The sequence below is a fragment of the Cylas formicarius genome, unplaced genomic scaffold, assembly GCF_029955315.1.
Source record: "Cylas formicarius isolate icCylForm1 unplaced genomic scaffold, icCylForm1.1 PGA_scaffold_1__22_contigs__length_36826433, whole genome shotgun sequence".
NCBI lineage: Eukaryota > Metazoa > Arthropoda > Insecta > Coleoptera > Brentidae > Cylas > Cylas formicarius.
Genome location: NW_026844264.1, coordinates 27,268,428 through 27,281,999, shown reverse-complemented (window position 1 = coordinate 27,281,999; position 13,572 = coordinate 27,268,428). Strand labels below are relative to the sequence as shown.

General features: G+C 32.5%; 1 protein-coding gene across 1 annotated transcript in view; it reads right to left on the bottom strand.

Moving 5' to 3' along the window:
- Window positions 1-10,067: 10,067 nt before the first annotated feature.
- The window catches only part of LOC132697148 (uncharacterized), a 43,372-nt gene continuing 39,867 nt past the window's right edge, over window positions 10,068-13,572 (bottom strand). Inside the window, exon 7 of the mRNA XM_060662439.1 lies at window positions 10,068-10,228. Coding sequence (XP_060518422.1) covers window positions 10,068-10,228 — 161 coding nt within the window. The remainder of the gene's footprint in view (window positions 10,229-13,572) is intronic.

Here is a 13,572-nt window from a genome sequence, read left to right as displayed (position 1 = left end):
CACTGTTCTTTCTGAATAACAGGGGTTGTACTTCAAATTTTAAAAATTGTGTTTCTTACTTGTAATATAATATTTATCCATAATTTATAATTACAGCATTTTTTCTAAATAACAGCTAAAACATCCTATCAAACGCTAGAGTTAATACTGCAACCAAAAGCATGCGTGCATGTCGATGCAATTGAATCGTAAAAAAGTGGATGATCTACGACGTCACAACTCACATCAAAAACACGATAATTATTCATTTGGGAGCCGCTTTAATTTAGGGAGTACGTTTCCTCTCAGACTCGACTGACACTTTGCCTTGAAACAACGCGCCAACATCTCCACGACAGCGGGTGTTTGCCTATCACCCTTAACAGTCATTAGTATGAGGCAGAGGCTAATTACCAGTTCAGTCCCTCAAGATTCCAAGCATACTTTACTCACAACAATTAGGTATAAACAGTACGTTCTCTTTGATTTTTGTGCTATATTGACTTTACAAGTATTAGGTACTAAATTATTTATTTACTTTCTAACGCATCGCATGGCACAAAATACACAAGATACAATATTTACAGAGCAACTTACTCAGAACAACAAAGAGTTATTATAAAAATTACTTTTTCAAATACTATAACTTACTTTCTGCTGACTTCTATCTAGTATTTTTGTTAGTTTCTATGTTTCTCTGTTTCTTTATTTCGCATTTGATAGATGATAGATGATGGATTTTAAGTATAAATAAATATAAATATAGAACATAACAAATATTAGTAAAAATACTTACACAAAAATTATACAATATATTTAATTAACACACATGGTAATTTAACTTTTTCGTCCTGTAACCTCTTGTCGATCTTTGCAGTTTCGTTTGAAAAAATCCAAATTTTACTTTTCGTTTTTTTCCAAGATATTTTCCGCAGCATTAAACAAGCAGGCTTTGAACTGTCTAATGACAATTAAATCGTGGGGTAACTAATCATCTTCATGCTAACTGTAAACAGCGTCCGAATATGTGCAATCGTGTTACGCCTCCTCTTTCATATATTTCAACAAGGACATATTAATTTTATTTTTTGGATTCCACGTGACTATTATTAAATTGAATCTGTGTTCTTCTTGTATTACCTACAGTAAATTCTTTAATTTTGCTTTGACATATCTCAAGAATCGATCAAAACGGTATCACAACTTTTTTGTCTCATAAACCTTCCTAAAAAATAAAATTCTGCCCATCTCTGCCTCCCTATTTTCTAGTTTCCTGGCGAGTTTGTGATTTACAGATCTCTCCATATTGCCAAAATTTATAAAAATGATTAGTTTAACAAAAATATATTTATTCCTTGTTCCTCAAGCGAAATTTGTAAATACAAGTCAAAGCTTTAAATAGAAACAGATTTAGTCCCGAAGCTTTAAATCAGACGAAAGTAACGACTCTGATTAAGCGTTAATTTAAAATTAAACTTCTTATTATTATTATTAATATTATTACCAAATTAAAGTTGATACTGTTTCGTTTTATTTTGAATATATATATATATATATATATATATATATATATATATATATATATATATATATATATATATATATATATATATATTCTCACGTATTGATTCACGGATGGAAAAATGTGATGACACTATATTCCGGGATATCATCCGTTCGCTCGTTGAACTCCGACTGGAATCCTGCATCCGACTGGAATCCTGCAAATCTTGCATCCGACTGGAATCCTGCAGACGTTTCGCCAAAATCTCACTTGGCATCTTCAATGCTCGCGCTCCGAAAACACTTCGAAGTGTTCGAAGTGTTTTCGGAGCGCGAGCATTGAAGATGCCAAGTGAGATTTTGGCGAAACGTCTGCAGGATTCCAGTCGGATGCAAGATTTGCAGGATTCCAGTCGGATGCAGGATTCCAGTCGGAGTTCAACGAGCGAACGGATGATATCCCGGAATATAGTGTCATCATATATATATATATATATATATATATATATATATATATATATATATATATATATATATATATATATATATATATATATATATATATATATATATATATATATATATATATATATATATATTTTTTTTCAAATCTGTTCCTGCAAAAATAACAGATTTGCCATTATCTCAGAATAAAGAATACAAGGTGATATTTTTCTACATTACTTACTTACCCAAAGTCAGATACTCTAATTTGTGGTGAAAATATTCATCACAAAATGAATTTCAGATACCGCATCTTCTTTTCTAAATAAATCCTTCATAAACATGAAGTATTAAGGTATCTCACCTTTTCACGAATCCTCATATCGCACGTACTCTAATTTTACAATTTTAGTATTTTCCCATTAGTTTGACCTTTACTTTGCTGTATCACATGATTTCCGACAAAAAACAACCTTTAAATAATTTTTCAAACTTTTTGGGTCATCCTGGCCCACTGTGCGACGTAGGATGCTATTGTGATACAGAAAGTCTTGAAAATGACTGTGTAAGATCATTTTTTGCCTATGTATTGTGGTTATCTACATTTACTTTTTCCGGTTTTAAATTTTGTTTCTTCGTATACAAGTAAAGATGTTAATGTTAAAATTCTCAACTCTTGAAATATTTTCTACAAAACACTGTTCTTTTGATACCCGCCATGCATCTAATTGCTTTTTCTTTGTATAATTAATATATCATTGATATGACAGACTGGAACAACCCCAAATACACTAATTTAAGATTCTCAATAGGAACAGTAATTTTGATATTTTTAAGTAAGAAGCAGCATGAGCTTGTGTTAGGTGTTATATTTTGTATATGAGTGGTCCATGACATTTTTTGGTCTCTAAATAAAACTAGCAATTTTGTAATTGATACAGTGTTAATTGATTTGTTCTCCACTTTTATCAAAACACTGCTATCCACTGTAAAATTACTTGGTACGGCTATCACGGTCACGGTTTTATCCGAGTTCAAATTTAAGCGATTATCGCTCATCCTGTCATCACTCTGACGGACTCAGCACTTTTATATGAAATTTCAGAACATGTTTTATCTGTGATAATAATGTTGCTGTGGTCTGCATAAAAAACTGTAAGTAAATCATTTGATCGAACTTGACGTGCTTTTTGTATAATATAGCAGGAACCTCATTGACGTCATTTAACAGCTCTTGAGCGATGCTCTTGACGGTCTATTTGTTCAAAATTAAGCAGTTTCGCAACAAATTTTGCAGCTACTCGTTTCACGCTGAAAACCTCGAAAAAAATTGAAGGACACTATCCAATAGAGATGCAGACTGCTCTAATAGTGATTAGACAATTTTTCAACATCATTTGTTTCACTTTTTAAACGCATTCAGCAGTTATTGACGTGCTGGGGCGTCCAGAGCAAGGTTCGTCATCGGCGTCTACTCGGCTACCTTGGAACAGCTTGTACCACTTATAAACTTTTTTTTGGCTTAAAGTCGATTCAGCTTATGCCGTTGTCAATATTTGTAGTCTTTTGCCGCACTGTATTCCATTTTTTAAACAAAATTTTATGCAAATCGTCTGTTCCAACTTTTTTGATAGCAGAAAATCGCCGAGAACACAAAACACGTCTAACGCTTATGTTTCACAAAAAAAGTAAACATGCAAACTGGCTAAAGCTATGAACATATGACGTGTGTACCGACATAACAAAAAGAAATATCGAAAATTGAATCTAAGTAGCCCCGCCAAAATGTAAGGTAACCTATTACTTTTTGAACACACCACGTATATGCTGTATAATATGTAGGAATCAAAGTTTTAACGAAGTTGCTGTTTCTATTGTCAGTTCTTAATGAAAACATGCTGGTAGATGATTTGGCAACATTGAATATTAAATTTATTAATTTAATCTATATAAATTTCAGCCTGTCGCCAATCAATTTCATGTCCGATTGTTATATTCAGTTGTTTCGATTTTAAAAAACATCTGAAAAATAATGAAAAGCTTCCCCTGGGGTCCATTTTTGTATTTACTAAATTGCACTTGAGAGGTGCACTTTTTAATAATCATAAAGGCAATTTAAGGAACGAAAGAAAACCGCAACAGATTTCCGACAACACAAATAAATTGTTGTTTTTCTGATCGCGTTATTTAGTTTATGTTTGGTCTCTGTAATTTCGTCGTGTTTTCCACCGTCGAAATTTAAACTGCATATCGGAAAATCGTCGATCCGACCTGGAAAGCCAACTGAAAATAACGCGAGTGTAATTTATAGAAACTCAGACCAACAACATCCATAAATTCCGTCTCGTGGCACCAACACACTTTTTCTATCGAAGGAAAACTTTTGCTATTTATTCGTTTTTAATTTACGTACGTTGGGACAATAACATTTCGGTTTTTGCTTGTCTTTTGTGCACTTTTATTGAGCACCTCTGGAAATCAGGTAGCTATAAGAAAACTAGTTTGGGTATAAATATATTACTTGTTAATTATTGGTCTCTGATGACATTAATGTAAATTTCGTGATGATCACAACCATTCGGCAGTAATGAGACTAGGAAGTCAACCCAAAGCGATAGATAGATTCTTGATAACTACGGATACCTTAAAAAATAAATCGTTGTAGGGCAACTACAAGAAAGCTTAACCTAGCTACTGCCTTTATGTAACAAACATGCAGATGTCTGGTAACCAAAGGGCGATCTAATCCATTAATATGTTATTCTGTTGTACAATATTGTATAAACTACAAAGCAAAAACACATTATATTAATTGAAAAAAAGCATAGAAAAGTGCGAAACAGGAATTGATCAGAATATCGGAACGAATAACAAATTCTTGGTAGTTAATAGTCCTACATTATATAGCACTTTGTTAAATAGTTTGATTTGAAATGCATGATTACATGATATACTTACAAATCAGGAAAATGGACAAACAAATTGGATTTCGCATGAACAAATTTCCAAATCATGAAATGCAGGGGATCAAAAAGGGGATTGTCTTTATTTCCCATTTGGTGCTAGTGATTAGAGGAAATATTTCATTTCGGTGGTAATGAAAAAAAAATAACTAACCAAAACTGGCTATATGGCCAGAAAATCTCTAAAAATAGCTCTGCTATGCTAAAATAAAAAACAAACAAATTAATTTATGAAATATATAATTATTATATAAATAATTATCTATTTAGAAAATAAAAAAAGAACGAAGAATCGGTTAACAACAACGGTGACAACTATTATTGTTTATCACAGATTTGGATGACACTCACAATAACTGAAGATCTTGTAATTGTTGTGTGATAGTTTTCAACTGCAGAATCAAAAAGAAAGCTGGAAAAGTAATTTTAAAATTCCATAAGCAATTTGAGCGTTCTATCTTATCAGCAACGGTCTCCGGAGAGTTTATTTTTTTGGCTCTATTATCACTTCCCTAAATAAATTAAATTTAGTAACATTTTATCAAATAGAATAATGATGCTTTTTTATTTTTGCTTAATACTTGCTCGCTAATGTTTTCAAAATATAAATGACGGCACTAAAATTTATTTCATAGATGCAATTTGTGCTATATTCGATTGAAAAAAAGAACTCCATAATGCGAAAACGTCTAACCTGCTACACACAACTAGCTTCAATTCTAATTTTAATTCTTGTTTCTACTAATAAGTATAACGTGTATATTTAAGTATTTCTAAAGGGCCCAGAAAAAAAAACAGAGCCAGATTCCCACTTGTTTAAATTTTGTGTCTTTAGGACGACGTTTTTAACTCATTTCTGTTTATCATTAGATGCTTAAGCATTAATAACACATCCAGTTATATGCGACACGGAAGTGGTGAGATGAATTGAGCGTGATTTTCCTTGCCTTGATTTTCATATATCTGCGGCACCTGATACCTTCAAGAATGGTGTCTGAGATTCGAAATTAATTTGAGATCGTCCCCTTGAAAGCAGCTGTTGTACAGAACAGGTTTCTGGGTTTTTCTATACTCGTTTCATTTATTACTATTGCAACATCGACTACTCTCTAGGCCAACTTCGATTAAAAATATATTACCGAAAACAGGTTGCTGATAACTATATTTTGAACACAGATATCATAGGGACTCAAAAGGAGTATTTTGTTGGCATGAAAAATATTTAAGCCTTCAAAAAATGCCAATGGCTTCATAATCAACTTTTGCTATATTAATTGGACATCTTTCCCATAATTTTGCGAAAAGACAAAAGAATTGTTTAAGAGAAACAGTGATCAAAAAGCAACAACAATAGCGCAGAAAACACATAACATAATGCATAAAAAATTATTTGTCCTGATGGTCATTGCAAAAAAAATTTTTTGAGCTTATGGTTTAACTTTGATTTTGTCTTGAATTATTGGTTATTACTTAAATATATTTAAGTTCTTATATTAAACAAATTTACGCTAGTTAATAAGAATGCTATAATTAAATAAATCTCACACTTGAATGATCAATGTTTGTCAGTTTCGTCACTTGAATTTTATATCTCTTTATAAGATATGTACTACCACAAACCTACGATTTTTGTAAATACTTTTTCGGATGGTATGACAACATTTTCTCAAGATAAAAGGGCTTTTAATCAGAAGCCAAAATCAGGCACACTCATTGGATTTAGATTTAAAACCCATTTAATTTTAAGTTTACTTATAATTTTCTGGCCTTGGATTTTCTATTACAGATAATGCTTTATATACTCGATTGGAAATGCATTTCGATGGAGTCCCTGAAAGGGATCTGGTTAAAAAGCCACCATTATCACAGAATCGTAATTTTCTTTTCCATTAAGTTTTCCCACTTTTGGTGGTTTCGCGTAGGTTTTAACTACTTATTTATTCTTTCATGTTGTGCATTCGTCTGGAAAAATCTCATTTCGAGAAGAAGCTTCTGGCGTAAAGCAAATGGAAAGTACGCGGGGTTTTGCTATAATTTTTTATATTGACGTAGTTTTCTGTAACTGAAGGGAGCAACATTGATTGACGGACTACATTTCTTGGTCGTCGCGATTTTAATAAAGATCCGTAAAATATACCGTACACAAAGACAAAATTAACCTGAAATTTAATTAATCCCAGCACGTCAAACTAATCTCTCGTAGCGATAACTTCCTCTCTAAAATCCAGCACTTAGAAAGCGGCACAGGCCTTTTAGCAACTGGGATCGTTTTACAGGATAACTTGTGCGAAGTTTTAAGAAATAATATTTTATAATAACAAAGCGTTGGATGGGAGTACTAAAGGAACTTGAACTCTGCTCCATTATACGATTTAATAAACAGAGTAAGTTGATCTCGACGCTTTGATGTTACAGGCCTTAAATGAGATAACGTTATGTACCTCTGCTAAATGCCATGTTTGTTCACAAAAGTTCGAAATATGTTTTTGCCTTACATAATACTAGCGCTAGCTCCTCTGAAAATTTATAAATATTGAATTGAATTGAAATTGGTTTTATTCGACAAACTTAGAATAACTTTGTGAAAAGATAAAATAAGGTGTTTTTGACACTATAGATGCGACTTTTGTATGCAAAAAACTTAAAAGAACAGGCATTTTTTATCCACGCATCCCTTTTATCGTCACGAATATTTAAAATCCTAATTGGTACTGTTTTCCCACTGTCTGGCATAGGTACCTCACAAGCAACTGTTTTGAAACCGTACTGACCTTATTGAATACATAACACGTGGACTTGTTTTCATGTACGCTAAATACTGATCACGACCTGGAAAAAAAAGTTCTCTTTACATTACATGAATTCTCAAAGTGATGTAGGCAAATTAAAATTATTATCAATTTGTGAAAAACAGTCTTAATGTCAAGCCATTGAAAATGTGCGTATTGTTTAACTAGTAATTCCAAATTGGCCAGAATTTCGACTGACAGTTATTTTAGGTAGGGTCTTGATTTTATCGATTAGCCATATTGGTGTCAGGACAATAACTCACCGAGGAGATCCTTCAAATTCATCTTCATCACTAATTCTAGAAAATATGCCGCAAGTAATTATTGATTTCTGTGCAATTAAGAAACACTTAAGAAATTGGATTATGTGCCATTATTTACACGATTGACTTATTTGATTATATTATTTGATATCTTTCAGGTTGCGCTTTCTACTGTCACGATAGTGCTGCTGTATTGCAGTGCTGAGTCACTAAACCGCAAATACATTTTTTTATGGTGGGTACATTTTTCAGGTTGCCAGAAAAGTTGTTAGAACAATATGTAGAGCTGGTTGCAGAGAACATTGCAAACCTTTTCTTAAAGATCTCTAGCCTTCTATACTAGAGACGCCCAAATGTAATGTAATATAATTTCAAGGTATGCGCACAAAATCTCAAACATTTTTAAATTTTTTGAAATTGCTTTGAGGTTCTTTACAGTGACACCAGCTAGATACCATTTTTTTTATCATACTTTAAAAGATCTAAAATTGGGTTACATATAATTGACCTTATTTAATTTAAGAGCCTATATGGATGTATTCGAATGAAACGCAAAGAAATGTTATTTTTGACCTTTGAGTTTCATGCATGTATTTGCTGTTCGGTTTTGTGGTAAATTCAGTATCGTATGGTATATAGATGGGGGAAATGGTCCCTATGCAATTAAATTATTCAGGTAACCAATTTTTAAAAGAATTCAATACACTAATTACTTTATGCTAGAGACGCCAAGGATATACTCAAAAAATATTATCAAACGTTGAAAAAGGAGATGACTCTAATTTAAGAGTCTATATGATGTGTTTGAATGGAACCCAAATGAATATTATTCTTGTCCTATGGAACTTTTATACACGTTCATGTCATGCTGTCCAGTTTTGTGGGAAATTGCAGTGAGTGCGCTTCGGAGCGTGTCTTATACTGAACACCGAACTGATCTGTAAACGAATTGGTATTTGGGATTAATTGCGCCATTTGTATATTATCGACAACGAAACATCGTTTACATAACTTAATTCGTCGTGAAACTATGCGAAATGAAAATTATGTTACCATAATCATTCCACCCATGTTCGGCTTGTTAATTCCCACGAGATGATCGCGTATTCAAATTTAGAGCCTTATTTTAAATAAAATCGATCATGGTGAAATTGCTTTTATGCAAAAATTACTCATTGATTGGCATTTGTGTGCCTATATCTTTGCAAACAACTGCGCAAATTAAACAGGTGATGGTAACAATGGCACTGTTTACACGTTGCGTGATTGTTTCCTCGATTCGAAAATATACGTTCAAACAATAGTCAAATTTTAGCGCAAGTTGCATATTTCCAGCCACCAATGTAAACTTTACGATTATTATCTACTTCATGGATAATACCATGAAACGTCATTAATTTAATATCCAGTTTTGTTAACTTTACATGTAAATCATATATCGTGGCTTTTATATTAACCGCACATGAAAACAAGAACAGCATAAGAAAATAAAGTTCTATTTATTCAGACATTTATTTAATTTCAACAATGTTTTGTGCTAAAGTTAAAACTAAATACGTTTAAATGACTTAAACTGGCCATAAATTTTATTGCTGGAGAAAATAAAATGTTCCCCAGTTGACACTTGCAATAGGGGAAAGGACAAACTTCTATAGAGGTTCACCCAGCAGTCAAGTGACCCAGAGTAAGAGATAGATCCTTCAGGGCTAGATTCTGGAGTCCAATGAGAAGCCGGCTTTAATCAACGTCCTAGGACAATCATTCAGTCAATCACAGGATAGTTGCTGGTCGTTTAAACTTCAAAAGCGAAATTTATAGAGTTAACAATATTATAGAAAATCTGTAGATGTATATGAGAAGACCCTTTCCATAAAGGAAGAAATACAACTGAAATCAAATAATAAAAGTTTATTGATAGCAAAATATGTGGTATTAAAGTAGAAGCTTAATATTCACATCTAGTATACTTAATTAGCCATATTGCAACTTTGGTATTTGACTTTCCGTCTTCTACCTAATACTATTCCTTCGTTATCGGCAAATATTATGAAAAAAATTAAAAAATTTCAGAATACAAAAAATGACGGTTTAATTCTGAATTCATGTCATAAAAACCGCATGCCAACTCATTTGGGGTTGTCGTTGTGGGGCATTTTGATATTAATCAGATTGATAACAACGATTAGAGCGTAAAATTTGTCTAGGGAATTTATACGAATGTCTGTGTAGTCACAAACGGGCGTGGCCACTACCGTATAATATGTGACGCATGAAGCGGGGATTGTCTCTATAAATCATCCTTTAATTATTCTGTTGCACTTTTGTAGATCACAGACGCAAGTTTAACGATACGATAATTTTGCTTCAATTTTATACTATTCCTTTATTCCAAGACATTCGCAAGAAAACTTCATTTTTATTTTTTTATGTTCATCGTTTCTTTGAAAAAATACAAATATTTGAAACGAAGTAAAGATTAAACGTGATTCTGTATACATGTATAAGATAATAAAAAAATAAAATTTTTATACATTATATTGTTTGATCTTCTAAAGCTGATTTAAATGAATGTCATTTGTTCAAGGCTAACCTTCTAAATACTGCATCCGTTGCTTCTGCATTACTTGTTTTTAATAATGACATAATTCTCACAGTCATCAGTACTTTTCTCAGAACTTCCCGCAGAGGTCTGGTTATTTACAGAAAAGTCCTCCATAATCTAATATCTTTTAATTTAGTGGTCATATTCTATCAATTCCTGCATTTTTTCGTAATCTATCACCTTGATTGATGTACTTTCGATCGATACTTTTATTTAATCCGCTCGATTTGCATATTATTAATAAATTTAGTAAAAATTCTAATCCTAAACATATGAGGCTTTTATGGAGAATGCGGCCAGTTTAGAGGCTTTGTTTTAGAGATACTATAAAATAGACACCTCATTCTATTTTTTCAAAAAACGACTGCCACTGCTTTAAGATGGATTTTTGAAGTTCAACAACAAATTTAAAAATGGCTCCTAATGAAAATACCCTCTCACACCTATCGATATTTATTGCAATTGCAAGTCTAATTAGAATAATACATTCAAAAGTTTTTGCCTGTGCAACATTCATTTCTCTTAAGCTACAGTTGGGATACGTGATGTGGACGCTTTGAATACGAAAGAGCCTTTTTAAGGTGTTTTATGCTGTTTTTGGCCATTAAAATGTCAACTGTAAATGGTCTTTCGCGACACGCTTTAAAAGAATAGTAAGCATTGTGCAATTTAGAACGGTTTTTGTACTTTATTGTTGGAAGGCTAATTGTCCTTGTCAGCCCACTACGTGCTACGAGCTACGTGCTCTGACCAACATTGCTTACGCTGTATTGTAAACAAAGGCAAGGAAAAATTTTATTTAAATTTTCCCATTGTCAACACGTACAAATGCGTGGTAAACGTTTCTTCAGTCTGAACTCGTGAGCGCAGCACTGCTTGCACGTAGGGCACAAACATTACTTTGAAAAGGATTTCGCGTCTCGAGTCCTAGTTGATGTTTTCCGGCTCTCAGAGATTGTTGGCTTTTCTGACTTCCCATCTTTTGTGTTCTCGGCGAGGTAGAGAAACGAACGTTATATAAGAAATATGCGACATATTATTCAGTTTTTGCCTTCAGGAAAGCAACGTTGAGTAGAGTATTTTCAGCCGTGTTTTAGGTAGACGAACCAGAAAATGTTTAGTTTCATATGGAATGCGGACTATTTTGAATGTAGTCGTCAAAATGGCCATGCTGCTAAATGGAGTTGTCGCTTTTTGATTATTTCATGCAGTAGCGACGAGTTACATTATTAATCAAACGGACAGTCCTAGAAAACAAATTAAGGGCCATATTCATATCGTATTCAAGCGCCGATTTCTTCCAAGCACTGGATTACGAGGAACTCGTGCGGTTCAAATAAGACAATTTTAATAACAACAGTAAATACAGTCGCAGTAGTAATTCAAATGACAGTTGAATTTAAACTATTTAAAACTGTAGGCAATTAAGAGACTGACAATAACGACATGAAAAATGGGTAAAGTTTTGTCGAATAAAAAAACTGGTGGATAAAAAGAAATGAATTACTTCTCTCAAAGGTGATGTCTTATTTATTATTGCTACTTAAATACGTCAATAATCAATAAAACTAGTTAGTCTTCAATAATTCATAAGTGATTAAACCTATTTTTTACAAAACTAAATATTTGAAAACGAGAAGGAATATTGTCCAGACATTTGACGAGATTGTAAAAAGAAAGTAATGATGTTAAATAGCAACATTTTACTTTTATTTTATATACTGTGTTCATCTTACTTAATTGATCTAAAATGTTGGGGATAATTAGACCACCCATAAAGTGAATGTTTCCCCTATCTATCGTAAATATTAGAAAACCGGGTTTGTAAAATCAATTTGGCAATTACACTATCTGGTTGTCATTTCAGAAAGTCCAACATTTTCTCTTTGTATCTTTAAGGGTGTACTGGTTAGGGGCAAAAAAGGGTTCATTAGCCTATTCAAATGGAGGGGCGTTAGACACATGTTTCGCGATTTATATTATTAGCATGTTTAGTGATTTCGATTGATTATATTATTTTTCTTTGATGCCTGGATCATATTTTTGCTATTATGCTAAACTTAAACACCTGTATTATTGATCTATGGGAGCTTTGTTTTTTTGATTTTTTATGTTCTTAGGAAAATTTACTTAGTGAACTTATGAAATATTTGTAGTTGAAATTATTTAAGAGAACTGATGTAACAGGCAGTGAAACTGCTGTGAAAACTAAGCCGCTCACACACGAGTGTTTTTGGTACCAGATGTATCGATCAGTGTGAGTGCGTTTTTTGCAGACTCAACAGTCTGAGGTTTTTTGGTTTTGAATTAATAAGAATATCTAAAATGGGAAGAATGCCGTTGTCTTCTAGTGTGATAGTGAAATTGATGTTAGGATGTATGGTGTTTAAGTAATTCAGAGATAAGAAAAACATCATCTACACACCTTTTTTATAGCTTCGGTTTTATGTAGAACTTATCGATGGCCTTTTTCCAAAATGTTTCAAATGATCAAATGTGACTAATTTGTGATATGCATTTTTCGATAAAAAAGAGATGTTGAGATAGGTTTTCGGATTTTATAATATGTCTGACATAATATGAAAATGTGACTGGTCTGTCGTCCAGATTTAACATCATACTTACTGACTTAATATTTTTTTGTTTCCATATCCATAGTAAGTAAAATGGGTTGCAGTCAGTGCAGTTTATAAATAAAGCAGTCATAACCATGTATTGCCTATACTGAGCAAATTATCTAATTCTTTCAAACACTACTGCCAGCAGAATAAATTAAAACTGTTTTAATCGCATAAGCACAAGTGGCGGGAAGGAATTAATTTTTATCACATTTAAAAAAAACACTTAGGTTATACCATACTTTAATTTGCAGTATTAAATTAATAGGGTAATAACCAACTATTAAAAGGAATAAGACGACAAAATAAATATTATAGTTGGCATATTACCTTTCTGGAATGACGTTACATTGGTTTCTAACATCGTATTTCTTATATTATTTATATTTTAGCAATCTAAGCGTATACAGT